This window comes from Opisthocomus hoazin, chromosome 32, assembly GCF_030867145.1.
Source record: "Opisthocomus hoazin isolate bOpiHoa1 chromosome 32, bOpiHoa1.hap1, whole genome shotgun sequence".
In the NCBI taxonomy this organism is placed as follows: Eukaryota; Metazoa; Chordata; class Aves; order Opisthocomiformes; family Opisthocomidae; genus Opisthocomus; species Opisthocomus hoazin.
Window position 1 is genome coordinate 3,460,102 of NC_134445.1, and position 26,375 is coordinate 3,486,476.

The 26,375-nt window shown below is 50.5% G+C and overlaps 1 protein-coding gene across 1 annotated transcript in view; it reads left to right on the top strand.

Annotated features, from left to right (window-relative positions):
• The window catches only part of SCN8A (sodium voltage-gated channel alpha subunit 8), a 63,912-nt gene that overhangs the window by 6,645 nt on the left and 30,892 nt on the right, over positions 1-26,375 (top strand). The window contains exons 2-9 of the mRNA XM_075445781.1: positions 7,196-7,525; positions 15,510-15,627; positions 17,154-17,244; positions 17,444-17,572; positions 19,206-19,297; positions 23,824-24,045; positions 25,231-25,294; positions 25,928-26,069. Coding sequence (XP_075301896.1) covers positions 7,250-7,525; positions 15,510-15,627; positions 17,154-17,244; positions 17,444-17,572; positions 19,206-19,297; positions 23,824-24,045; positions 25,231-25,294; positions 25,928-26,069 — 1,134 coding nt within the window. The 5' untranslated portion in view covers positions 7,196-7,249. The remainder of the gene's footprint in view (positions 1-7,195; positions 7,526-15,509; positions 15,628-17,153; positions 17,245-17,443; positions 17,573-19,205; positions 19,298-23,823; positions 24,046-25,230; positions 25,295-25,927; positions 26,070-26,375) is intronic.

The following is a 26,375-nucleotide window of genomic DNA, read 5'->3' on the forward strand; positions in this document are numbered from 1 at the left end:
TATTTTTCTGTTGCTGTTGTGCTTGTCTCACCTCCGTCATTTTTTTTTACCTTCAGAGGTCTGTGTTCAAGTTCACTTTTGCCGCTGCTCTTTCGATAGCGTCGCTGCTTGCTTGCCCTGCCCGGAGTCTGCCCTTGAGCTCTGCTGAGAGACGAGCGCCCGGGAAACTCCTGCAATGTTTTACATAGGGTGGGGAACACGACCAGCAACAAAACGATAAATACTGCTGGGAAGAGAAAATATTTCCTCTTCCTTCCACTTCGTAGCATCGAATGTGAGGCGAGAGGTTTGCTAAGAGCAGGGTTCCCCGGCACCGCAGCCCGCCGTGTCACCGCACCTTTGCGTTGATCAAAGCGGCCGCTGCCGGGCACGCAGGACTCGCTGCGGCTGGAGCAGCGCGGCGGGGTCTGCTGAAGGCCGCTTCCAGCCCCGGATTTTCCCACGCGTGGATGTTTTGGTTTGGCTGGAAGCTTTTCAGGCCCTCGTGCAGTAGAGTTTCGGAGGGCCGTTCATCTGCACCGTGTTTGCCTTTCTGCCCCAGCCCTGCGTGTTCGTATCAACAGCCGTGTGGGCGATGTAAAAATGCACATGGAAGGGCTCTCTCTCGAAGGGACTGAAAGACGTGCTGCGCATGGCTGAATCTTGCCAATTAATAAATGAGGAAATGTATTAAAGCAAAGATATTGCCTCAAAAGTTTTTTTTTTTAAGTTTATTTTGACAATCAGCTTGAATAATTTATCAGAATATTTCATAATGTACCAGTAAATGGCCTGCTGGGAACATTTAGAAAAAAATAATTAAGTCTTAGCAACTGGGTACCTCAGTACAGCCTTTTTCCTGGTGTAAAATCTTTGATCTGTGAAAAATGTGTGTGCAAAGACGCAGTCTGGCCGCAGGGAGTTCTGTGCAGAGACCCCCAGGTGCCGGGGACAAATTCCTGGCTCCCTGCAGCCCCTGGGAGCGGCACTGCTGACCCCCGGCAGCGCAGGGGCGTTCCTGGCGCGGCTGTCCATACCGCGTGTCCTCTTCTCCGAGTCTACCTGGACGAGGAGTCTTTGTCACCATTTCCAGTGTCTCGCTTGTTAGAGGCTGAGGAATCACGTGGCGAGTGCCAAAAGAAGTTCTAGTGTTTGCTCTTACCGGTTTCTGTACATGGCTACAGGGCTACGAGGATGGTGAGGGGACTGGAGCATCTCCCCTACGAGGAGAGGTTGAGGGAACTGGGCTTGTTCAGCCTGGAGAAGAGAAGGCTGCGAGGGGACCTTATAAATGCCTACAAATATCTGAAGGGTGGGTGTCAGGAGGATGGGGCCAAGCTCTTTTCAGTGGTGCCCAGTGACAGGACAAGGGGCAATGGGCACAAACTGAGGCACAGGAAGTTCCGTCTGAACATGAGGAAGAACTTCTTCCCTCTGAGGGTGACGGAGCCCTGGCCCAGGCTGCCCAGGGAGGCTGTGGAGTCTCCTTCTCTGGAGATATTCAAGACCCGTCTGGACAAGATCCTGTGCAGCCTGCTGTAGGTGACCCTGCTTGGGCGGGAGGGTTGGACTAGATGACCACAGAGGTCCCTTCCAACCCCTACTATTCTGTGATTCTGTGATTCTGTGATCCCAGCAAGGCCATACGCCGTTGCGCGATAAAATTCATAAAAATTCATAAAATTCGTAAGCTTTCTCGTTTGAAGAAGCTTCCCGTGCAGAAGAGCCCGGGCTGTGCTTCAGCAGCCCAGACGTTCCACTGATGAAGATGAGGGTGAGCCGCGCGGCTCTGACGGACCACGGACTTGTGAGACGAAGGAGCTACGTGGCCCTCGGGTGCGAAGCTGGCTGCAGTGGGGGGAGGGAGGCTTCTGAGGGCTGGAGCCAGCGCGGGACGAGGCGGCGGTGCCATGCGGCCCGGTACCGACGGGTTGGAGCCTGGGGGAGTCCCGGGGCTGGTGATCGGCTTCCAGTTCTGCCACTGGTTTCCAGGTGACCTTGGACAAATTATTTTCCCTTTCTGTGTCTTCTCTCTCTCTGTGCAGAGAAACTTCTTTTTGCTTTAATCGTCAGATCTTTAGGATGAAGATAGTTTAATATTTATTCTTTCAGTGAACATGTGGATAAGGACTAATTGTAGTAAAGGTCTTTAAGTAGTAGTTTTAAAGAAAATCACATGATTAGATAATGCCTGGTGTTGTTTGAATACCCTCAAGTAACTAATTGACAGACGCTAGAAGGGAAAGGCATGAAAAGCAGCTCGCCCTCTCGGCTGTGCTTCCTGCAGAGGCCTCTGCCGCAGACCGTTGCGCTGCGCTTGGCACGTCGGAGCCTGCTCTCACCCCAGAAGCAGGTGGGCGGTCACCGTGGCCTGGTGTGGCTGGTTCAGGGGGATTTTGGGGGTTGCATAGCAGATGTTCATGCACTCTAAACTCCTTCTGTTCTTCCAACGAATAGTGAAAAACCCCTCCCATGGTGAATGCTGACAGCTCTTTAAGAAATATCATTGTATCCTCACGTGAAAGTTTTTTGTTATTATTGAGGGGTTTTTGTGGGATTTTTGGGTTTTTTTATAGACTCGTAGAATGGTTTGGGTTGGATGGGACCTTGAAGATCATCTAGTTCCCACCCCCCTGCCATGAGCAGGGACATCTTCCACTGGACCAGGGTGCTCAGAGCTCCATCCAACCTGGCCTTGAGCACTGCCAGGGAGGGGGCAGCCACAGCCCCTCTGGGCAGCGTGGGCCAGGGCCTCACCACCCTCAGAGGGAAGAAGTTCTTCCTCGTGTCAGACAGAACTTCCTCTGCTCCAGTTTGTGCCCGTTGCCCTGTTACCCACTGCTGCGTATGGATATTAAGCGAGTAACAGCCCTACGAGTAAGTACCAAACGCTAACACAAAACCAGTTGCTTCTTGTGCCTTTGGCAGCAGAACCATCTGCACCAGGTTGGAACGCAACGGGAGTGAAGGGCGTGAGGCAAACTGGTAACCTGGTTTGTCGGCGGAGCACCAAAGCGTGCCTTGGCTTGTTAACGGACGGGGTCTGCGCAAAACCACTCCGCTGTGCCAGACAGGGGGTGGTGGTTGGTCAGGTTTTTTGTTGGTTTGGTTTGGTTTTTTAAATGGCCACTCAACAGATCGTGTGGCTGCTCCCAGTTGCCAGTTGTGTAATTGTGCAGACGAATCAGGCATTCATTTGTGCCTTCATTTTTTTCTCTTTTTTATGCTGTGTCCCTGAGCTACTTTGGTTTCTAAATTCAGGCCTTACATATTTATCTGTGCCATTCAATTAGACCACATCCCCAATGCTGCTATATAGTTTCACAGTATGTGGGAAATTTGGTAATTAAATGCATGTAAATGCTGCAAGAATAGAATAAATTAATTTTTCCTTAATATCAGCAGACTATTCGGTGATGTTTCTAGAGGTAATGTGACCAAGTACTGGCTTTTCTCTCCCCTTCTTGCCATCTTTTTTGAGTCTTTATTATTATTTTTACTCTAGAAATACCTGGTCACGTCTATATGAAAAGAGCCAGCAGCGTGCCCTGGGTGCCCAGAAGGCCAATGGGATCCTGGGGTGCATGAGGAGGAGTGTGGGCAGCAGGTCCAGGGAGGTTCTCCTCCCCCTCTGCTCTGCCCTGCTGAGGCCCCATCTGCAGTGCTGGGTCCAGTGCTGGGCTCCCCAGGTCAAGAAAGATGAGGAGCTACTGGAGAGAGTCCAGCGGAGGGCTACGAGGATGAGGAGGGGACGGGAGCATCTCTGCTACGAGGAGATGCTGAGGGAGCTGGGCTTGTTCAGCCTGGAGAAGAGAAGGCTGAGAGGGGACCTTCGAAATGCCTCTAAATATCTGCAGGGTGGGTGTCAGGAGGACGGGGCCAGACTCTTTCCAGTGGTGCCCAGCGACAGGACAAGGGGCAACGGGCACAAACTGGAGCAGAGGAAGCTCCAGCTGAACCCGAGGAAGAACTTCTTCCCTCTGAGGGTGCCGGAGCCCTGGCCCAGGCTGCCCAGGGAGGCTGTGGAGTCTCCTTCTCTGGAGATATTCCAGCCCCGCCTGGCCGCGGTGCTGTGCCCCCTGCTCTGGGTGACCCTGCTTGGGCAGGGGGTTGGGCTGGGGGATCCCCAGGGGTCCCTGCCAACCCCAACCATTCTGTGACTCTGTAACCCCAGCCCAGGCTGCGCTGTGTGGTTACAGGAGGAGGGAGAGCTAGGCGGAAGTTTTTAGGATCTCCAAATAAAGCCTGAGGTGGAAGCAGCTTTTGGTGAAGTTCTGCGCGTGTGGTGCAGCTTTAGATCTGCGTGTGAATCGGAGCCTTCGGCAGTGTCGCAGCTGGAGCCAGGCGGTTGGGAGGAATAACCTGGAATCATTTGGAAGAGTGCTTTGCGCTCGATGTTCCGGCTTTTGGGGTTACCCCAGGTACTGGGTTAAAGGCTGGGGTCTCCAGGTGTTCGTGAAGAAAGGACTCCGCTGTGTCTGTGCTGTGTTTATTCACCGAGTCCCCTGCAATCCGCAGAAAGCTGGGATTCTCGGTTTCGGCGCGTGCCCGTTGCTGGGGCTGGGCGAACGCGTCCCAGCTCATCCCTGCGGATGGGAGCATCGCTCCGGCTCGGTCGTGTCTCTGGCTTCCGTGAGCTCTGCCCTCGCGAGTACAGTACAGCCGTCAGAGCCGAGGGCTGTAAGACCATGGCTCCCTAACAGCCTGCTGAAAGAGCTGGATTTTAACGATTCAGTTCTATATCGCAGTTTTCGAGGAATTTGAGAGTCATTCTTCTTTCAGAGATTCCAAATCTTTAATATATATTTTGAGGCGGTCTGCGTATGAGCTCAAAAGATCTGACTTCACTGATGATCTTTTTTCCTTACCTAAGGGACCTTCTCCCGCCTAGCTTTTAGCTGCTTTCCGTGCCGTGTACTCGGGGTTATTTTGCTTTTCCTCTGGAATTTGTTGCCACTTTGGTGTCCGGGTTCCTCCCCAAAGTGCCAGGCCGTGTCAGCGCTCAGTGCTGCAGTGCTGAGGCATCAGTGCCGGCTTTCTGCGATGCCTCCTCCTGGAGCCTGAAAAGCTTGAGGAGGTACCGGGAGCTCAGAAATGCAACGTGTCCTTCTTGGTGGTTCTCGAGCAAGAGCTTGGGAAAAGGCACAGAGCTGCAGAGGGCTTGTGGGCGGCTGGGTTCGGAGAAACGCACTCCCTCGCCGCTCTTCGCTGTGCTGGGAGTGGGGGGAAGAGAGCCGGGTGCTCTCTGCAGGCACGGTGCAAAATCCTCTCGGAGGTCTGCGCTCCTGCGCAGGCTGGAAGCTCTGCGAGGTCTGTGCCTTGCCCTCTTCCCTGGTCTTCTCTTTTTATCATGGAGAAGTGCTCATTTTGCATTGCCTCTCACTCAGAGAAGGTTCAGTGTCTAACCTGCGTATTAGAGAAATTGATTTTTCAGAAATTCCTATCGTATTTGATGAAAGTGTTTTAAAATTATTTCATTCTTAGGACCTGAAATGAATGGAAACGCTGGTAATTATATGTATGTAAAATGAAAGGGTGCGATTTGACCTCCCCTAACAGCGTCGTGGCATGCTCCAGAGTAGGAAGAGATGAGCCCACCCAGGTCCTGGTCCTACCTAAGGAAGCATTCCGGGTGCTCCCTGGCACGCCTACTCCAATGCAAGCTGAAGGCATTAAGGAAACTTCTCCTTAACCTCCAGAGTAGTTGATAGGACACGAAGGAGCCCTGCTGTCAAAAAGAGCTGGGCATGTTCCATGCACGTTGGCTGCTGGGCTCTGTCATAAACCCAGCCCCGAGTTACTCCTCCTTGGTGTTGTGTTGAGGGGAGTGCTTTGCGAAACGCCTTGGCAGCAGGGTAAGGAACGTGCCGATACCCAGCCCTTCTCAGCCCAGGCTGAACACCTTGTCCTGACCCTGGGGGCAGAGCTGACTTGGAATTTCTGTCTAATAATCTGTTTGCTAGAGAGCAATGACTGGTAGAAACATCATCATGGGAAGACTGTGAGGCTGGTGAGGCACTGGAACAGGCTGCCCAGAGAAGCTGTGGGTGTCCCATCCCTGGAAGTGTTCAAGGCCAGGTTGGACAGGGCTCTGAGCACCCTGGTCTAGTGGAAGGTGTCCCTGCCTTGGCAGGGGCTTGGAACCAGATGGTCAATAAGGTCCCTTCCAATGCAAACTATTCTATGGTTCTATGAAAACATTGGTTTTGATAAAGCTGCTTTTTGGAACGGTTTCTGTAGTCTAGAGTAGGGTCTGTGTTCAGGAGACACCCAAACTAGGAGAGCTGTCAGTGTGGCTGGTGGAGATCCAGGCCTGCACGCCGGCTCTGGCCGGGTTGTAAAACCTGGGTGAAGTAGCGCAGCAGGCAGGAACGGGCAGGGTCGCTCCGTGTCCAGCGCTGGTGCGCATCCACCCATAGCTTGTACGGCAACTGAAAAGCAGCAGGTCTGCTTGCCTCGCGCTGTGAGGGCTTGAAGTCCAGAGTTACCTTTGGATCTTCAGTCGCAGAATCGTAGAATAGAATCATAGAATCATTAAGGTTGGAAAAGACCTCTAAGATCATCCAATTCCATCCATCCAGTTAACCCGTCACCACCATGCCTGATGAACCATGTCCTGAAGTGCTGGGCTTGTTCAGCCTGGAGAAGAGAAGGCTGAGAGGGGACCTTAGAAATGCCTCTAAATATCTTCAGGGTGGGTGTCAGGAGGACGGGGCCAGACTCTTTCCAGTGGTGCCCAGCGACAGGACAAGGGGCAACGGGCACAAACTGGAGCAGAGGAAGCTCCAGCTGAACCCGAGGAAGAACTTCTTCCCTCTGAGGGTGACGGAGCCCTGGCCCAGGCTGCCCAGGGAGGCTGTGGAGTCTCCTTCTCTGGAGATATTCAAGACCTGGCTGGGCAATGTCCTGTGCAGCCTGCTCTGGGTGACCCTGCTTGGGCAGGGGGTTGGACTGGGTGACCCACAGAGGGCCCTGCCAACCCCTAACATTCTGTGATTCTGTGATCTACACGGTTTGTGAACCCCTCCAGGGATGGGGACTCCACCACATCCCTGGGCAGCCTGGTCCAATGCTTCACAACTCTTTCAGTAAAGGTATTTTTCCCGATATCCAACCTAGACCTCCCCTGGCGCAGCTCGAGGCCGTTGGTGCTGTCTGCTCCTCTGGTTGTGCAGTGACTGACTCTCTTTTGCCTGTGCTGTTTGCTCCCCTGCAGAGCTGACCTGTCCGGGGTGCAACAGAACTAAAGAAGCTGCTGCAGGATGAAAAGATGGCAGCGCGGCTGCTCGCACCACCGGGCCCTGATAGTTTTAAACCCTTCACTCCGGAGTCTCTGGCTAACATCGAGAAACACATTGCAGAGTTAAAAAAGAAGCAGCGTCCCAAGCAAGACAGCAGCCACCGGGATGACGACGAAGACAGCAAACCAAAACCAAACAGTGACCTTGAGGCGGGGAAGAATTTGCCTTTCATCTACGGGGACATCCCAAAAGGCCTGGTTGCTGTACCACTGGAGGACTTTGACCCTTATTATATGACCCAGAAAGTGAGTCTGCAAGAAAGGAGTCGCTAAACCGCCTTTTTTTTAGGAAATGACAGGTTTGGGTATGGTTTTAAGCAGAAGACAAAGAATGGAGTCTTTGGATGGGCCTTGCTTGTTTGTTCTGCTATGTGTTTTTCTTTGGGGTTTGATAGAGATGATATGATCAATCTTTAAGCACCTGCTTGGATGGAGGTAGGAGAACAAGGTCTAGAAACTAAAAATAGATAAAATTGTGCTAATATGCCAGTTTTAACCAAGAAGGCAATAAGAAGAATTTAACTGGGGGGTAGCAGTAACGGTTTGGAGTGTGTATTTCATTGCTTGCATTGATTTCAGTCTGAATTTGATCGTTATGAAGCAACGGGATATAGAATCATGATGAAAAATACGTGAGATAGACTAATTAACTCATTTTCATCTTCATAATTTTTTATTTTTAAATATTTGTCTGTGGAATTAAGGTGAGATGGGAGGGGCATTTATGGGTGCTGAGGCATATTAAGAAATGGTGTCGGGAGGGAAGCAGTGGGTGAGCGAACGCCACGCTGGGAACGGAGGGGAGGGGTCTGCTGCTGGCGAGATGAGGAAGAGCATGATCTCTGGTTTCCGCAGAAGGCTAGACGACTTAGAAGTTCTTTTCTAGTGTTTAATTCCATTGCTTGTTTTGATAGAAATTGAATTTGAATAAGCTGAGATAATTAGCAACTATAACTCGGGCGTAGCGGTGCCCCTTGGGAAGCCGGAGGTTTGACCGCCGATGTGGCAGCAGTTGTGATGTGACCGTTCCAAGCCTGGGCAGAGCGGCTGTGGCGTAGTATCAGGAGGTTGTCACGGGGAGCAGAACGGTTCATGACTTGGTGCTGGGGCAGACGTTGCTTCCACGCTCGGAGGTGGTTCTGCGACTGGCAGGGCGCCGTTCACGTGGAACCAGCTGAGTTTGCCGCTGATGTTGGGTGTGACTGATCCTTCCTTCCTGCGTTTACACGAGGGAATTTGGGGCTTCTCTGTTGTGTCGGTGGTGCTGGGACTACAGGTCCTGACGCAGAACAGGGCTGCGAAATGCGGTTTGTGTTGCGTACCTGGCAGACTGGTGTTCCGCTGTGCTTGAGGAAACGCATTGACAGCTGCTGTTACTGGTGAGAAGGTGGCTTACGTTATCCCTCGGAAAGAGTTTCTCTCTATTAAGCAAATATTTTCCCTTTATTAAATCTGGTGTTGCCTGGCTTTGGTGTGGGCAGGCTGTGAAAAGGAGACGTGTAGCTGAAGAGCGGTTCCTGGGGTCTCTTTGGCCGTGTGCGGCCACTTGCACCTGCCCAAAGCAGGCGTCACCGAACGTCGCTGCAAACCCAGGCGGGAGCGTTTCCTGCTCTCTTGGTGCTCACGTATTGAACGGACAGTGGAAGTGGGAGGGCTGGGCCGTGTTCTTCCCAGGTAAATGGGAGAGCAGTGCTGAAAGGGGCGCGGGCACTGCCATGTCCTGGAGCACTGGGCAAAGGCTGCTTGGTTGTCTCGATGTTCCACCAGAAGCAGGAGGCAGAGGGGAACAGGCTGCCCAGGGAGGCTGTGGAGTCTCCTTCTCTGGAGATATTCAAGACCCGCCTGGACAAGGTCCTGTGCAGCCTACTGTAGGTGACCCTGCTTGGGCAGGGGGTTGGACTAGATGACCCACAGGGGTCCCTTCCAACCCCTACCATTCTGTGATTCTGTGATTCTGGGAACACAGAATCCGTTAGTCTCCATATTTACCTCCCAACACACCACTATTAATAAATCTTTCATTTTTAGAGAAAAATAAGACACATTCTCAGCTTTGCAGCATCTGTCAGGTCTCCAGAAGAGAGCCGTACGTATCTACGTGTCCCTGCTCACTCCGTGTGCCCGCCCTGCGGAGATGGGAGCTCTCTGCGGAGCTGGAGCAGCTGCAGGTGGAGGGGAAGGTTCTGGAGACGGGAGACAAACTCGCACGGCCCTGCCAACCTTGTGCTTGCCGCTCTGTGAAAGGAGCCTTGCTCTTCCCACGAACACCGGATTGACGTTTTGCTGGCTCGGTTTCATGGCGGTAGCTTGGCTGCGTGCTACTTCTCTGCTGCTTCAGATAGTCGGTGACTTCCCACAAAGATTTTTTTTTTTTGAAGGCCGTTAAAAAAGGCCCTGCTCTGAATCATCAGGAATTGTGAATCTCCTTGGATCATGGGAAGTTTTCCAAGATTTCCCCCCCCCCCCCCCCTCTCCAGCAGTTGCCAGAAGGCTTTGCATCGTCGGTCTTTGCTTTGCAAGCTGGACGTACGGCGTGCGTAGGAACAAATCAGCTGGTTGCCTTGCCTTGCAGCAGGACACAGAGCTCTTGGTTTGTCTAAGGAAACTGAAACTGCGTTTGAACTGGGAAGCTGAACTTCCCAGTGGCCTGTTAACTGGGGTTTGAAGGAGAAGCAGTGGGACCTAGAAAGAGAAGCGTGGTACAGGGAGCTGAAAGTCTGGGTTCAGGGCCCAGCCTGGCAAGTGATGGTTTTGTCCAAACTACTTCTCTCTTCTCTGCTGAGTTTCATTTTGCAAAGTGGGAGTAATGACTCCTAGAGAAGTCCCTTTGCTCCCCGGTAGCAGAGTTTGGAGCCAGTTTAGCTCCTTTTTGTCTTTATGTAAGTACCAGAGAGAATTTTTTCATGATTCTTTGTTTTGCGAATAGTCATCTCCTTCTAATTCCTGGCCTGAAGCACATGGTAGAAGCAATATTTGCCCATGATATTTGTTGTGGAAACCTGCAGCATTTCCATTAAAAAAACCAGCAGGCAGGTAGATGAACTTCCTTGTTTACACGTGTGAACAGAATTCAGGAAAGCTGCCTCTGTGAGCATCCCGAGCAGTGACAGCAAAGCAACCGGCTGCCTCGTGGTCTGGCCCTCCTTCGGTCTTTGCATAAGCAAGAGGTGAGGACCATCATCCTCTTTTATTTCCACAACCTTCTTAGTGTTTTGATTTTTTAGTGTTTTTCCATCTATTAGACTCTCTTTCCTTCTCCTCAATTTCTGGCCTAGGCTGTCACTCCTACGAAACAGCTCCTTGCCCTGCTCTTTCCCACTGAGCATGACTTTTGCCAAGTTGCGGTCATTTTCCCGAGGTCACTTCCATTTCGCTCCGTGTGAATCTCGTACTTGCTACAGAGCAAGGTGAAGGTGCCAGTGCTCCTGCAACGGCTCCGTTTACGAGGCAGTAGAAAATCCTTGAATGTTCTGGGGGTTGAGGCCATGAATAAGCTTAGATGGATTGATTCAGTGGAAGAATCAGCCCTGCAATTGCAGAAGACTCCATATACAGCCGTGAACATCTGAGGCTAGGGTGGGCTTGTCTGGGGTCACCTATAGCTTGCAGATGGGCACCTGAGGATCTTTCTAGTGCGTACGTGCCAATGGAGTGACTTGCAACTTCCTCAAGTCACATGCACGGTTTGGAAATGGGCCCTTGGGTCCAGAATGTCACCTTGACTGCGTGGACCTGGGAAAATTACAGGGATGCGAGAGACACCAGATCGTGGGAAGCACGTCTGGCTCTGGCCTGTGCCTCAAGGAGCCTTCGCTTGTGACTTCTGTAGGGCAAGATAATCGCCCTGCAAGGTCACGATACCGTGAATGAGTTTTGCATTTCAGTGAAGTCACTGAAACAGCGGGAAGAATCGGGACCATCTCAAAAAATCAGCCTCTCATTCTTATTTCCAAAAGCTAGTTACCTTCCCCCCAGGTCTTGTGTGTTTAATGTTGGTTTTCCTTCCATTCCATCTCTCCAGAAGGCTTGGAAGGAGCAGGAAGAGTAAGCGTGCCCTTCCCAGCTATCGTCCCTGCGGTAGGATGAGGAGAGGCGGGCGTGATCCCCGTCGGTTGTCTGCTCCAGGCCGTTCTGGGCGTTGGGTGGCAGGCGACGTGCGGCGGCGGGGCTGGCTGTTGTATGGCTGTCCGTGAGACCACGCAGAACGGTGCTGCTCGCGTCCGTGCCCCAGCGCTGCCACGCCATGGCGAGCCTCCGTGCCGTGATCCGGGTATGGGGAGCGCAGCACGGGCAGGGAGGCGAGAGAATCTCTGCTGCAGGCACCTAAATAGCTGCAGCCCACTGGTGACGAGTGGAAGGAAGGAGAATCATTTCCGCTTCTGCGGCAGAAAGAATTTCCTTATGTAGGCAGATCGTGATGTCGGTAAAGCTTGAACCTGGATCAGTTTCTCAATCCTGGATGTTGAACAGTATTTCTTTTTTAAAATGTATCTTTCAGGGATGTTTTCTTTGATAAAGTTCAGAAGATGTCAAGGGTTTTTCCTGTGTGGGGCTTGAAACAAGAGATTAAACCAAGCACGAAAAGTGACAGATACTTTCTTCCCACTAAATTTTTCAATGGTGAAGAAGAAGTTACGAAGAAAGAAAAAAATTTGTCCCCTTTTTTGGGGGGGGGTGGAAAAATAAATGTCCAATAATGTGGTTTCTGTATTAGGAAGTACACGTCTGTGAGCCAAAACAGGCTTGAAAAGTGTTTGGCGTTGACGTTTAATTCTGTCTGTACTGCTTCAGCCTACAGAGTTCCCTGTAAATTAATTTTGAAAATAGCGACGCTGAAGTAACTTGCTCAGGGTGCCACCAGAAAGTCATCGCGCTCTCTTGCTGAACACTGAGAGTAAGGCAGTCATCGTGTTACCGCTGTCGGAGTGTGGTTCCATATGTTCTTCGGCTGTTCAGAAAGCTGTTTTCTGCTTGGATCTTCTGCCCACTCCTCCTCGCTCTTCAGCCGTTGCAGAGATGCTTAGTGCAAAGCCTGCGTGAAGCAGGAGCGTTTCAGATCTTCCCGTAAGTGGAACGCTTTTTGCCGTCACCTGATCCGTTCTGTCGTGCTCTCCAGCGTGGCTGCCTCAACGCGCTGTCGTGCAGATTGAGTTAGAGAAGACTTCTCTTTTGTGATCCAACTGCTTTGTGCGTGAGAAGTATTTCCTAGGGTTCCTGTAAAGCGTAGGTTCCCAGCCAACTTTAAGAAAACCAAAGCGGACCGAGCCTTTTTCACAACTCTTTAACAACGAACTGAGGCTTTTGGAGGTTCAGCCAGACTTCACCTCTTAGAAGACGACTGCAAAATGCCTTCCTCCAGGTATCGCCGTTTGGAGTTTTGAGCTTTGCCTCAGCAGATCTTCAAAGGGCTGAAGGATGGTCTTGGCCCAGAACCAGCAAACATTTTAAGAGCCTGCAGCCATTTTGAAATGGAGTTTTAATATGTCAGCAGCATAAAGAAAAACTAAGAGAAGGTTTTAAATTGCCAAAGACTTTTTGGCTTTTGTGCTTGCCTTTCTATTGGCAAGGCCGAGCAGAGATTTACCCGGGATTTTATAGGATACCCAGGGGAACTGGAGCAGCGGATCTTGGAACCATCAGGATCGATGAGCAGGCTGGGATGTGCGGCACCTTGTGTGTGTTACGGTTGTACCAAGAGGCCCAGTCGTGATGGGCTTTATAGACGGGAATCGTTTCAACAAACATGAAGGTCTAAGAGGAGAAAGCTGGGCAGAGCAGGGGAGAGCAGACGAGGAGCTGCCTCCTGTCAGGTCGTGGAATAGGTGAAGGGCTGAGCTGGCGGGAACATGGAGTTGGAGTTCGGTAGGCGGTTGCCCTGGTTGTTGGACAAAAGAGCTTATACTGCAACGGGCAACACCAAATTTTGGGTTGATCCTTGCAAAACAGCTATCGAAAATGTCTGTTTCTGTGGAGTCGCTCCAGCACGCCAAGGCAAATCGTCCTTGACCCCGCCACGGAGCAGCTGACGTCCACCTTCCCCGACGAAGTCTGGCTTGCTCTCCTAGCCCCAGTCTGAAGCCTCTGGGTCGTTTCACGTCTGCGAAGCAGCGTGCGCCTACCTGTGTCTCCGAGGGAAGAATGGTTTTCCTTCTGGTTTGCTGAGCTGTAGCTGAGCAAACCGCAGGGCTCCTGCGCACTGATTTTTCCCACGTAGAAATAAATAGAATAATAATAATGAATCCGAGCTGGTGACGGAGCACTGGAACAGGCTGCCCAGGGAGGCTGTGGAGTCTCCTTCTCTGGAGATATTCCAGACCCGCCTGGACAAGGTTCTGTGCAGCTTGCTGTAGGTGACCCTGCTTCAGCAGGGGGGTTGGACTAGATGACCCACAGAGGTCCCTTCCAACCCCTACTATTCTGTGATTCTGTGAGCTGCCTCAGAGAACCACTGCACGGGTTTGGGGGGGATTTCTGTCTTTGTGCAGCTCTCCTTGTGCCCACATAATGTTCAGCAGGGTCACGTCGGAGATTTCATTGCTTGAAAGCCGTGGTAGAGTTGAGAGCTCGGTGTTGTGCTAGGGACACGGGTGAAGCCGGCCAGCATCCCGGTGGGATGGGCGTCCTGCTCCGAAGCCTCTGCGGGGGACAGGGAAAGGTTTGAAAACCAGAGGTATGGGAGTCTTGGAAGGTTTGTGGTCTCAGGGAAGGAGAGGCAGCTGGTTGTGAAAATCAGGCGTCCCTTGACCAGTCTGTAATCCGCAGTTTTGAAAAACTTGGGGCCTTTTGGACTGTTGTTACATGCTAAGGTAATCTGTTCGTTAATTCTTGATGCCGCAATTGAAGAGCTGTCCAGGGCTGTCTGTAAAGGGCTTTTCTTGGGAGATGCGTTAGTGGCTGTGCTAGCGAATCCTGCTCGCTCAGAGCTGAACCACAATCTGATTTTGATTTCCTTTTCAAATAATTTACTGCTCAATGGTCTAATTTAGCCAAATGAGCTGAAACACGTTGTTTCACTGACTAGGAGGGAAATGACAAATTTCATAAGAGTGAATCTCCTGGGGAAGCAGAGCGGCTGCCTTGGCAGAAAGCCCTTGCGGATTCCCTCGTGTCGGACTGTGGGAGGCTCGGGGCTGTGCCAAACGGGGGGCTGGTGCCGGGGACCGAGGCCGGCCGCGCTCCGTTCCCCGCAGCCGTCTGGGGTTCGTCCCTCCTCGCTGGTGCTGCGGCGTCCCGGAGGGAACGGAAAACGGGAAAATGGTGCCGGCAGAAGAGCTTTGGCTTTTCAGTGCATGCAAATTGCTTTTTTTTTTTTGTCTTCGAGTCGAGTGGTAGGTGCATGCGGTGTGCTGGTATTAAGCAACCACGGTTCTAATTTTGCCTCTCCAGATGGCTGCGTGTGGTTCTCCCGGTGCGTTCTGAGACGCGCGTTCGCTAGCGGGGAGGTGAAGTAGCCGGTCTGTATTCGAAGGCTGGCGATGGAGAGATGGGACAGATTCTGCCTCACGTTTCCATGATTCATTCCACAGGTTCTGTATAAAGCAGTGAATCTTAACGTCTCGCTAATTAAAGGCGATGAGAGCACATGGCTGTGCCTGGAGTCGGTGCGCGGCTGCGGAACGTGCTCGGAATCGCCGGGGAATGGGGACGATGGGTACCTGACTGGTGTCTGCCGGGGTGGGGGGCTCTGCCGTGACGTTTTCTTGCTGCTTACCTGTCAATCTTTCTTTGCAGGTGAGGTGCTGGCTTGTAAAAGCCACGACTCATGGTGGCTGGTAGCGAGGTTGGGGACGGAGGCACGGGCTGCGTGAACGCCGTGCCGTAAGGGCGGGCTTGCGCGTCGGGCCGAGGCGTGAAGTCCGGGTTCAGCTGCTGGTTCTGCTCCCGGATTTGTGGTCCTTAGTTCCTTCGGGCCTCGGTTCTGAGCTGTTAGATAGGGATGAGGGTGCTTCTGCCCTGGTGAGATGGGAACGTGCGCTCTCGGATGGGAGATTTTGCTTCTGCTCTGTCCGAGGTGTCCAGCGAAATGGATGGTTCGGAGCAGAATTATTCATGACATACTGGTAGGTATGTTTTACCTTAATGGGGACTTCATAAAGGAGATTACTCTTCCAAAAAGCAGAAAATGCTATTTTTTACCATGGAAGTTGTTCATCTCTTTTTGTACAATTCATGCTTGGATTTTCATGCATTAACTCTCTCTCTTTTTCTTTCTTTCTTTTTTTCTCTGCAGACCTTTGTAGTACTAAACAGAGGGAAAACACTCTTCCGATTTAGTGCCACACCTGCCTTGTACATTTTAAGTCCTTTTAATCTGTTTAGAAGAATAGCTATTAAAATTTTGATACATTCATATCCTTTTTATTACGGAGTTATTTTTGCCTGTGTATATTCATGGAGAAATCTCTTGCTCAGTTCAAACAGTGTGTGCGAATTGCAGTTCTGCGCCTGGGGAAGCTGGGTTGGCCTCAGAGCAGACACAAAAACGGGCTTTTTGGAATGAAAAAGCAGGGTCCTTTAGACACGTCCAATCAAATAATCTTTTTGTTTATTTTCCCTGCTAAATTATACCTAGCTGTGTCCGTTCCTCCATCAGGGCACAGACATTGGGAAGCTTTGGAGCAGATATGACTTAAGGTTATGCTTCACCTGAAGAGGAGTTGAGCTTTAACTAGCTGCTAGAGTGGTTAAATAGAGTTAGTAGCTGGAGAAGGAGCCAAGGGTACCTGAGATGTCATTAGATGCTGACTAATTTCTTGCTGTTTCGGCATCTCTCAAACTTCCTTCTGATGGCCAGGCTGTTCCCAAATGTTCCGCTGCAGGGCTTCAGACAGCCCTGAGAGCTTCGGAAACTCCATCTGCATGTTATGAGGAGGGTAGAAAAGGCGGTGTGTCGGATGAGCTGCTTGGCCCTGGTTATTTATTTATTTTTAGAAAGTGCCTCTGAGATGGGAAGATGTCCATTTGTTGTTTTAGAGGCTTCTGTGGCCTTATTTCCTGCCTCTCCTGTGAAGGGTGAGCTTTTCCATCTTTTCAAAGCTGACTTGGGACCTGAGGCTGGGAGGGTTTTCTTGGGCTGACGTGTTATTGCTCGTCGCCTTTCGTCCCTCCGGATGTGCGGGGCCACAGCGGAGAGATGCCCGTCGGTCAGGCGGAGACCGAGATGCTGGTGGTGGATCCCAGGCCTTGGTCTCAGATCCGTCTGAGTCTGCTTAAACAGTTTTGGAAGTCAGACAGCTTTGGAGCTGACCCTGAATTTCACCATTCTTCTAATAATTCATTAGTTAAATTCCACTCAAACTTCTAATTGCGAAGCTGTGCCGTCCCCGCAGTGCTCCTCGAGTCGGTTAGTCCAGCACCTTCCATCGGCAAACGTGACGCACAGGGGGCTGGACACACAGCGGGAGCAGGGATGTTTGGGAAAAGATCAGTAAGGTCTTCTCCAAGCTAAATCCCGAGGGTGTGAATCCCTGGGTTGCAGCGCTGCTTTCCTGTTGGGTCTGTCAGCAGACAGTTGATTTCGGTGTCACTGAATGGATGGGATTATCTGGGGAGACATCTGCACGTAGGGATGTGATTTTTGAATTGCGAAGACGTACCAGAAAATGCGAAATAAATTGAATGGTGACGTAAAAATACTATTTATGTAAGTCAGCCCAGCCTTATTTCCCATGGCTGCTGGAAGCGTCTTGGCTCTTGTTTGTAGAGACAGAGGAGAGGCTGGAAACTGTTGAGTTTTATGGGATAGGCTGGAAACTGTTGAGTTTTATGGGATAGGCTGGAAACTGTTGAGTTTTGCAGCACAGTGATCCGTAGGGAGCCGTAAGGTGACGTCAGGAGCCACACTGGTGTCCCTTTGATCCTTGACTTTGCTCTACAGTATTTAGCATGATCATTATGTGCACTATTTTGACCAACTGTGTATTCATGACTTTTAGTAACCCACCGGAATGGTCGAAGAATGTGGAGTAAGTAATGCTTCTTGTGCTTGTGAGAATCTCGCAGAATGATGTTTAGCTGTTCCTGCTCACGTTTAAGTTCGCATGAACAAAAGTCGGCTTTTCTATCCGCTTTGCTTAGACAGAAGTCTTTGTAATTCAGCTTTTTTTCATGAAGAAAATGACATTTCCAACAACGTCTCAGAGCAGCTCTCTCCTCCTCGTACAGGTACACATTCACTGGCATTTACACCTTTGAATCGCTTGTGAAAATTATTGCCAGAGGTTTCTGTATAGATGGCTTTACTTTCCTGCGTGACCCGTGGAACTGGCTGGATTTCAGCGTGATCATGATGGCGTAAGTTGGGTTTTCAGATTATTTCAGGTGTTTGTGGCGTACGGGAGGGGACGAGACCTTGGGAGGAGGGTGGGCGTGTAAGGAAAAAATAAACGAAGGAAAACTGAGGTGAAGCCCCACAAGATTTCTTTCTTGATTTTTCAGAAGAAAGCTTTAGCCTGAGACGGAGCCACAGATCTAAAATGCAGCTCCATGGAGTTAGTGGAGTTGCTGCTGCAAAAATTATGGTTTTCTGAAAGCTGCCTTTATTAATACAAGACTATATAATAGTGCCTAACATTTTGGATTGCTCACGTGCCAGAGTGGCAGCTTGTTCTGTTAAGCATAGGACGAGGAGCCAGACAGCTTTAAATGCTGGTCTCTGCTGCTCCTTCCCTCCGTGGGCTTGCACGTTGAAATTTCCCAGGCTGCGACTGGAGGTTGAATGAACCCGTTTCCGATGAAGGTGCGGCGTCGGAAAAGGAGACTCTTTATTTTCCGGCCTCGTTCTTCTCTCTTGTACCAGATCAGCTTACGTTGGTCTGATGATGAGAACTCGGGGGGATGTCTGAATTCACAGCGGAGCACACTAGATTTCTGTTTTTTTCCTTATCAGCCCGGGGTGATCATTGCTCAGGCTTAGCACCGCTGATGACAACCAGGTCTAGGTCACTGGGAGTCCAAGTCACCAGTGGAAGAGATTTTTTTTTTTCCCTTTTACATTTATTTTTGGAATTTAATCATATTAAAATGCTTTAATAATATAAAATGCCTATTTTTGGCTGGATGCTGCACGCAAGGTTGTGGATTTTCCTGAGTTTCAGCTCTTTTTCCGCTTGTCTTTCCGTTGTGTATTTAGATTATGTGCAGGGAGTCGGACGTTGTACACAAAAGGCGAATACCCAGCCGCTCCCTGACAGTTTAGTTTCAATCCTAAATTACAGGATTTACAATCCTTTTTTGTGCCAGGGGCTAGAGCCAGCCTGTGCGTTACTGAAATCCCACCGACGGGGTCAAAGTTTTATGGAGCACTTCAGGCCTCTCCGCACCAGGAAGGGTCTTGAATATTGTGCATTTCTTTGCTTTTTCATACCGTGTTTCTCCCCAGACAGCACAGAGGAAATATTCTAAGCCGCAGTAAAATCTAACTCTGTTAACCGTGCGCTAAGCCTCTTATCCTCTGTGTATCTCAGGTTTATCCCTCTGTAAAACGGGGATAGTCAGACCTGCCTGTGGCTCACAAACAGGTGGTAAAGCCTAAAGGATTTAAATGAAGGACACTAATCAAAGCGAAAGGTGATCAAGCTTTACCAAAAACATGACGTGAAGTGAGTGTGGCTGAAACGGCTGAGCTGAGGAGATGTCACCAAGTCTCCTTGCGTGCTGGACAGTTTTACAGTTACCTTCTGTCGCGATAGCGTTAAACTTTCAAGTCCTGCGTAGGCGAGAATGCGAGCACCTAACTGTGCGCCTGGGCGAGCTGGGTGCAGGGTGGAGAGGCTCACACTGTGGTTTGGCTCTGAAATTCTCTCTCTCTTTTTTTAAATGCCACTTCGAAAGCGTTTTAAATGACCAGCTGTTTCCTACAAGCAGGCAGCTGTATGAAAAGGAAGGTGACCCCAACGGTGCCATTAACTCTGGTTTAATTCTGCAGGTATATAACAGAGTTTGTAAACCTAGGCAATGTTTCAGCTCTACGCACTTTCAGGGTTCTGAGAGCTTTGAAAACTATTTCAGTAATCCCAGGTAAGGCGGCCTCCGGTTGGTGTTAGCTGTTGGGTACAGGCCCCTGTGAGTGACGTATCGCTGTGTCTGTAGCTGGTGTTTGATTTTGGTGTGTGTATTGTCATGGTGTTTTTTGTGTGTGACCTCCCTCATTGCAGATATGTCACAGAGTTTGTGGACCTTGGGAATGTCTCAGCATTGAGAACTTTCAGAGTTCTCCGAGCTTTGAAAACTATCTCTGTTATTCCAGGTGAGAACCATTAAGCATTAAAGGCTGCCCTTGCCTGTATCTCTTCCATATCTCCCCTCCCGTCCTGCATTGCTTCTGTCTCAGAAATGGCGCTGGGATATTTTTGATGGGCTTTGCAGTCTGTATAAGCAGGGTAGTTTGACGTGAAGCTTCTGGGCCATCAAATTACGGGATGAACCGCCTGCTGCTCCGTACTGCTTTAACGCTGTGTATGCGTGTGGCTGTCCAGTCTCCGAAATGAAAGCCAGGCCTGAAGTTTAGTTCCAGAGGAATGAAAGACCAGGCACTCCCTTCCTCCTCAGGCCGCGTGTTTCTTGCTCAGCGAGTCATCCCAACATCGTCAGTGCTTCTAGAGTTCTTTTAAGGAAGAAGTTTCTAAAGCAAGTGAGCAAAACCCACCCAAGATTAAAACCTTTCTGCATGAAGCCACTGCAGTTACTTGGAGTCAGGTGGGACCTGGGGTGCGTTGTCTTTTGGGCAATGACAAGAAGCTCACCTCTCCGTCTTCAGAAGGGGTTGCTGCTGCCACGTTGCGATAGACTGAGCTAAATGGAGCGTTGGCATTACCAGCCCTTGCGTTCCGATGTGGTCGTGGAACCGCAATAGTGTGTGGCCCAAAGTACTGACTGCGCTCGCAGTGATCCAGAAGTCCTAAATTCACAGACCGGCCCACGGCACGCACCACCCCGAGCTGGGCTGAGCAGGACCATCGCCTGCAGAGCTGCTGCTGGGCTAACCCAGTCCGGGCGGCAAGGGGTGAGCAGTGGCCCTTCCTTTATTGAGAGAGACGCTGGAGCCGTTATGGACTGAGGGTATGATTCTGGTCCTGAACTCTTCTGTAGAAGAGTCTCGTGCAGATGAGTTATCAAAAGTGTCCCTAATTTTAAGGTCGAGCTCAAGACTTAATTTTCATAGGCACTGGCGCAGCTGTAGCTTTCCAGTTTTCAGGTGCTTGACCTATCTCACCCGAAATAACCACTTGATGAGTTTTGGTCCGCTATTTCTTTGTGTTCTGTTTCCTGATGCATTAACTGATAATGGTTCTCTTGCTTTCTCAGGCTACGCTTGCATATACGTTTGCCAGAAAAGAGCCTGTGGAATTGTAGGGGGCCATCACTTTTGTCCCCATGCCAGACTGCTAAACCCATCAGATGTTCATGGCTGTTGTGCATGATGGTCTTAAGTGGCGCCTGCTTTCTTTGCACCAAACGAGAGTATGCTAGAATAATGTTCTTCCTTAGCCTTCCTGAATGTTTGGCAGTGCACACACAAAGAGCAAAAGAGATTTGGTAATTGCTGTTAGCAGTGCACTAGACGGATCTGAAGTGCAGCTGCGATTCTGTCAGCCTGCTGCAGGTATTAACTGGCTTGCTCAAAGAAAAGCATCGATGTTAAAATGAAGTTTCGTATGTGTTTTGCGTTCGTGATCCTAGCAAAGCAAAGATGATGCAACTTTAATGAGCCGGTTATTAAATGTGTGACAGCATGCCCTGCCTTCCCGTGGAAAGGAGCAGAACAGTTCCGTTTTGTAGCATTCTCTCCACACCGCGCAAAAATAATGGAGTTTTATTTCAAATGACAGCACAGGGGGCGGATCTGAGCCCTTCGAAGTGCCGTGCAGCTGTACTTTTTGCTAAAGGGATGATGCGCTGCACGCAGCCGGGGGGATCCTGTCCGAGGGCTGGGCACGCGCCCGTGGCTGGGGCTCTAAATGGCAACGCCGTGGCTGTTTGGCTCGCGTAGGCTCTGGGGTAGGATCGCCCCAGCTGCGGGTCGGCAGCGCGTGCGTGAAGCCCAGACCTCGCTCCCCTCTCCATTTTCTGACTAACGATATGAGGGGTGTAAAACATTTGTGTAATTAGCCCTTTGGGTTGTTCAGTATGAACTTAGGCATGGAGTGCTCTTTATGGGGTTGAGTGTTCTCATGTCCCAGGGAAGAAGTGATTTTTAGAATGCAGGTAATATTAAAATATAAAGGGGTTCCCCTTCTGCTTTGTCACGTGTAAGGGAGTGGGAGTTCTAACACTGTGCTGCTGAGCTAACGAGAAACTCATCTTAGTGTTAGGAGGAGTGCTAACTACATCTTCCATCAATTATTGGAATTATCCTCAGTGTGATTTTTAGACAAGATAAAAACGGGAAATACTACCAGAGCGTGGTGTGCCACCGGACAGATTTCCATGCAGGTTGGGGGCCTGCATGGATTTGTGTGACAGGAGGAGACTGTGGCACCTGTAAGCTAAAACGTCAAAATACTGCTTTCATCTTACAGCTTCGCAGACCGCATTGAACTCTGTGGTGATCAAAAGATTTTTTTTTTATTGCCACTTGAGTTATTTGCTATTTTAATTGACTAATGCCACCAGTCTGCATGCCTTGCCAGCCCGGGACACAGCTACGTTAAACAGGAGCCAGGGCTGATCTGGATCTGCAGTCGTGAAGCTGCAGCTGAGCGCTGCTGAGGTTGTGTTTGTCCTGTGGCCGGGCTGGGAAGGCTCTTGGTGCCGGCTGATCAGCTCGGTCCCAAACCCAACTCTGTTCTGTGCCTGTGAGAGAGCAGCGTACAAACCAGAAACGCAGAGGTGGCTGCGTGCGCCGAGGGGTGCAGCTCTGAGCCGCGGAGACGAGCGTGCCGACGGGCGTTGTGACGGTGATTTGTCTGCCCGAGCCAACAGCAAACCGCTGCCGCGCGATGGAGTCGGGCTTTGGCATTGGTCAGAAGTTTTGAAGAATGAAGGAAAAGATGTTTTCAAAAATCATTCCTCTGCGAGAATTCCTTTTTACGTACGGATTTTTGAATCTTTATGCTTCTGATATCGACCAAACTTCTGCTGGTATGGAGAGGTGTCTTGTCTGATTGCAGAATGCTCCGTGGCTTCAGCCAGAGGCTTGGGTCTGACTAGCCCCAAATTCAGCTGGATCTGCAATTTTTAAAAGTTTTTCCCCTCCTTCCACCCTTCAGCCTCCTCCACTACTCATTTATAGATACAAGATCATCCTACTTAACGTCAGAAAGGCTGATTAATAAAACCTTGATACTGTGTTGTTTCTGCATCCAGAGTTCTTACTTGTTTAGATCTGTCTCCTGAAAGCATTCGTGCTGCGTTCTTCCCCCAGTTTGCGGCTGGTTCCTTGTATGGGCCAGACTGGTTTGGAAACCCGGCAGGATTCTTGGCTTATGCCTGAGCTGACTTTTATTACCAAGCCTTGCCTATTAATGGTGCTGATGGCCTCGGTAAAACCCAAAGAGCCAGCACGCGGGGTGAAACCCTGCCCTACCCATACCAAAACCCGGCATCTCAGTGAAGGATCCAGCTCCTGCAAAAACCGGGGAGGTGCAGAAGCAGTTGAGTCAAGCAGTAGAAACTTAAGATGTAGACAGTTCGACAGGGATTTGATCTTTGTAGGTTGTTGTTGTTTGTGCCAGTAAGCCGGTCTTAAGCACAACTAAACGTGTCCGTGGAGAGATTTGTAGCTCTGTATCTGAATTTAACATCTCTGCGTAGACAAACCCTGCTTTCATGGCAATGACTCCTGCGTGCTCTTTGCATCCTCTGCTGCAAGGCTCGGGCAGTCTGAGGGATGAACGTTGGTGGTTTGGTGTTCTAACTAGTGCTCGTTCACCGTCGAAACCGGTGAGCTTGCTTCATTCACCACCTTTCATAGAATCATAGAATCATTAAGGGTGGAAAAGACCTCTCAGATCATCCAGTCCAGCCATCACCCCGATACCACCGTGCCTGCTAAACCGTGTCTTGAAGTGCCACGTCCACAGGGTTTTTGAACCCCTCCAGGGATGGGGACTCCCCCATCACCCTGGGCAGCCTGGTCCAAGGCCTGACCGCTCTTTCAGTAAAGAATTTTTTCCTAATATCCAATCTAAACCTCCCCTGACGCAACTTGAGGCCATTTGCTCGTGTCCTATGGCTAGTTTCTTGGGAGAAGAGACCAACCCCCACCTCACGACACCCTCCTTTCAGGCAGTTGTGGAGAGCAATAAGGTCTCCCCTCAGCCTCCTCCAGACTAAGCAGCCCCAGCTCCCTCAGTCGCTCCGCATCAGACTTGTTCTCCAGACCCTTCACCAGCTTCATTGCTCTTCTCTGGACACGCTCCAGCAACCTTTATTGTACTGGGTGGAAAAACCTGAAAGCGCGTGGTGGTTCCCAGGAACCCGGCTGATTTATGACAACAATCTTCTGCCACCGTACAGCGGTTGTCAGGTACTGTACGTATTTGAATTTTCAATGTCTTTTCATTCTCCAGGAGTGATTTCTAGTCTTGTTTTCTTCTCTGCAGGCTTGAAGACCATTGTGGGTGCCCTCATTCAGTCTGTGAAGAAGCTGTCAGATGTAATGATCTTGACGGTGTTTTGTCTCAGTGTCTTTGCCCTCATCGGGTTGCAGCTGTTTATGGGCAATTTAAGGAACAAGTGTGTGATATGGCCAATTAACGTGAACGAGACTTTCCTGGATAACGGCTCTAGGGGCTTTGACTGGGAGGAATACACCAACAATATGTGTAGGTATTTCTGCAGTGATGTTCCTAAAACCTGCTGCTTTGGCTTGCTGCTGCCGGCCGGGGTTTCTGACAGGGCTTGTGATGCGGGGGGTCCGGCTCTGCGCTACTAAAATCCCCTTGCTCAGGTGTTCTTCAGTTTTTTAGCCACCTGGCCTTGGCGAGGTGTTTCTAGTTGGGTTCACCCTTTAGAAGGTCTTGGCTGTTCTCTCTTCGCTAAATATTTTGTCAACAATGCAATTTTTTTTCTCTTTTCTTCCGACTAAAAGCTGTTTCAGTAAGGTAGCTGGGAAGTAGCTCTGCCCATTTCAATCCCTGGGCTGAACATCAGGTCCTTCGCTTAGTTTTGAGGGGTTCTCCCGAGAATGCACCTGATGTTGTTGGTACCTGTTTCTGCTCTGCAGCGTCCTTCTGCCCCGGCGGGGTTTCGGAGCTGCAAGTGGTGCCGTGGATGATCAAGGAACCAGCCTCCACGTTTTTGTAACTTAATTTCTTCCTCCCTTCTCACTTTGAGCTCTGCTGTGCAGTCAGCTACTTCCAAATCTGTGTTCAAAATGCCCTGCTGACTTCACAGGATGTTCGGGGTCAGAAGGGACCTCTGGGGGTCCCCCAGCCCAACCCCCTGCCCAAGCAGGGTCACCCAGAGCAGGCTGCACAGCACCGCATCCAGGGGGGGCTGGAATATCTCCAGAGAAGGAGACTCCACAGCCTCCCTGGGCAGCCTGGGCCAGGGCTCCGTCACCCTCAGAGGGAAGAAGTTCTTCCTCGGGTTCAGCTGGAGCTTCCTCTGCTCCAGTTTGTGCCCGTTGCCCCTTGTCCTGTCGCTGGGCACCACTGGAAAGAGTCTGGCCCCGTCCTCCTGACCCCCACCCTGCAGAGATTTAGAGGCATTTCTCAGGTCCCCTCTCAGCCTTCTCTTCTCCAGGCTGAACAAGCCCAGCTCCCTCAGCCTCCCCTCGTAGGAGAGATGCTCCAGGCCCCTCATCATCCTCGCAGCCCTTCCAGAAAGGTGTTTAAACCCTGGTTAGTGGGGCTGATGTTATTTAAAGCTGAGTTAGCTTGCTGATAAGTTTATCAGTAGGGGATCTAGAGGACTCTTGAGTGAAGGTTTTCATAGTGCTCTGGTATGTTAAATCTTCCAACTCTGTAGGTGTGTGCATGTAATCTTTTCTTTTTCATCTTCTTCAGCAAATTTTTACATCATTCCTGGCGCCCCTGATCCTTTGCTCTGCGGTAACAGCTCAGATGCAGGGTGAGTGTTGAGCTTTATTAAAAGCGGAGGCTCTAATTACCGTTGATGTTGGCTGATGATGGCAAAAGCTTTGGTGTGTTTTCTGTTGCTTCCTTGGTTGGTTCTGGTGTTGTTTCGTGTGTAAAAGGTTTCACGTTTCTTAATCTAATTATTAATGCATTGTTACTGTCTGCCTGACGAATATGATGTCAGCTGACATTTGCCGTGTCGTCTCAGGAGGCAGGTATGTCTAACGATGGTTGCTAGTGGCATTGTTTCCCTCTGGATCCGATCAGAAGAATCATCAGAGAACCAGGGGTGGAGGTTCAGAAATGGAGACTTCCCATGTGCTGTTGGCTCCAGCTGGTTTTTCACCCAGTCCTGTTGCCCAAAGACACGGCGAAAGCTGGTGCTTTCGGCTCACGCTGGGTGAAAAGCCTCACGTTGCCGCGTCTGGTTTCCGTGGCACGAAGATGACAGGGCTGTTCTGAAATCCCGTCTGTCGGTTCTTACTCGACGCCGAAAGCAAAATGCGCGCCGTTTGTTACGAGGGTTGTGAAAATCTCCGTAAGCGTGGACAGCACGCGTGTTGTCAGCTCGCTCCGTTGCTTCTGCGGCCTCAGCGCCCTGAAATGGCTGTTGTCTTCTCCACAGTCAATGTCCGGAGGGTTACACGTGCATGAAAGCAGGACGGAACCCCAACTATGGTTACACAAGCTTCGACACTTTCAGCTGGGCTTTTCTGGCTTTATTTCGCCTTATGACTCAGGACTTTTGGGAAAACTTGTATCAATTAGTAAGTAAACGCTTTGCTTCGGTGTTCTACAAGGTGAGAGCTTGGGGAGGATATGGGGAAGGAAAATGTGACAAGCTTTATTTTATTCCTCCTATCTGGAAGAGAAAAGAGAAGTAAAGCTGCACAAAGAGATGTTGTGTGTTGAGGAGGAAGGGGACGTTACCTGTAAGCGCGTGTAAGTCCAGAAGGGATGGTGGGTCCTCAGCCTGGGCACAGCTGAGCTGTGAGTTCATTCTGGAAGAACCCGATCGCAGGCTGCAGAAGCTTGGAGGGCAGAGTGTTTCCTGGTAACCTGGGGATGGCTTG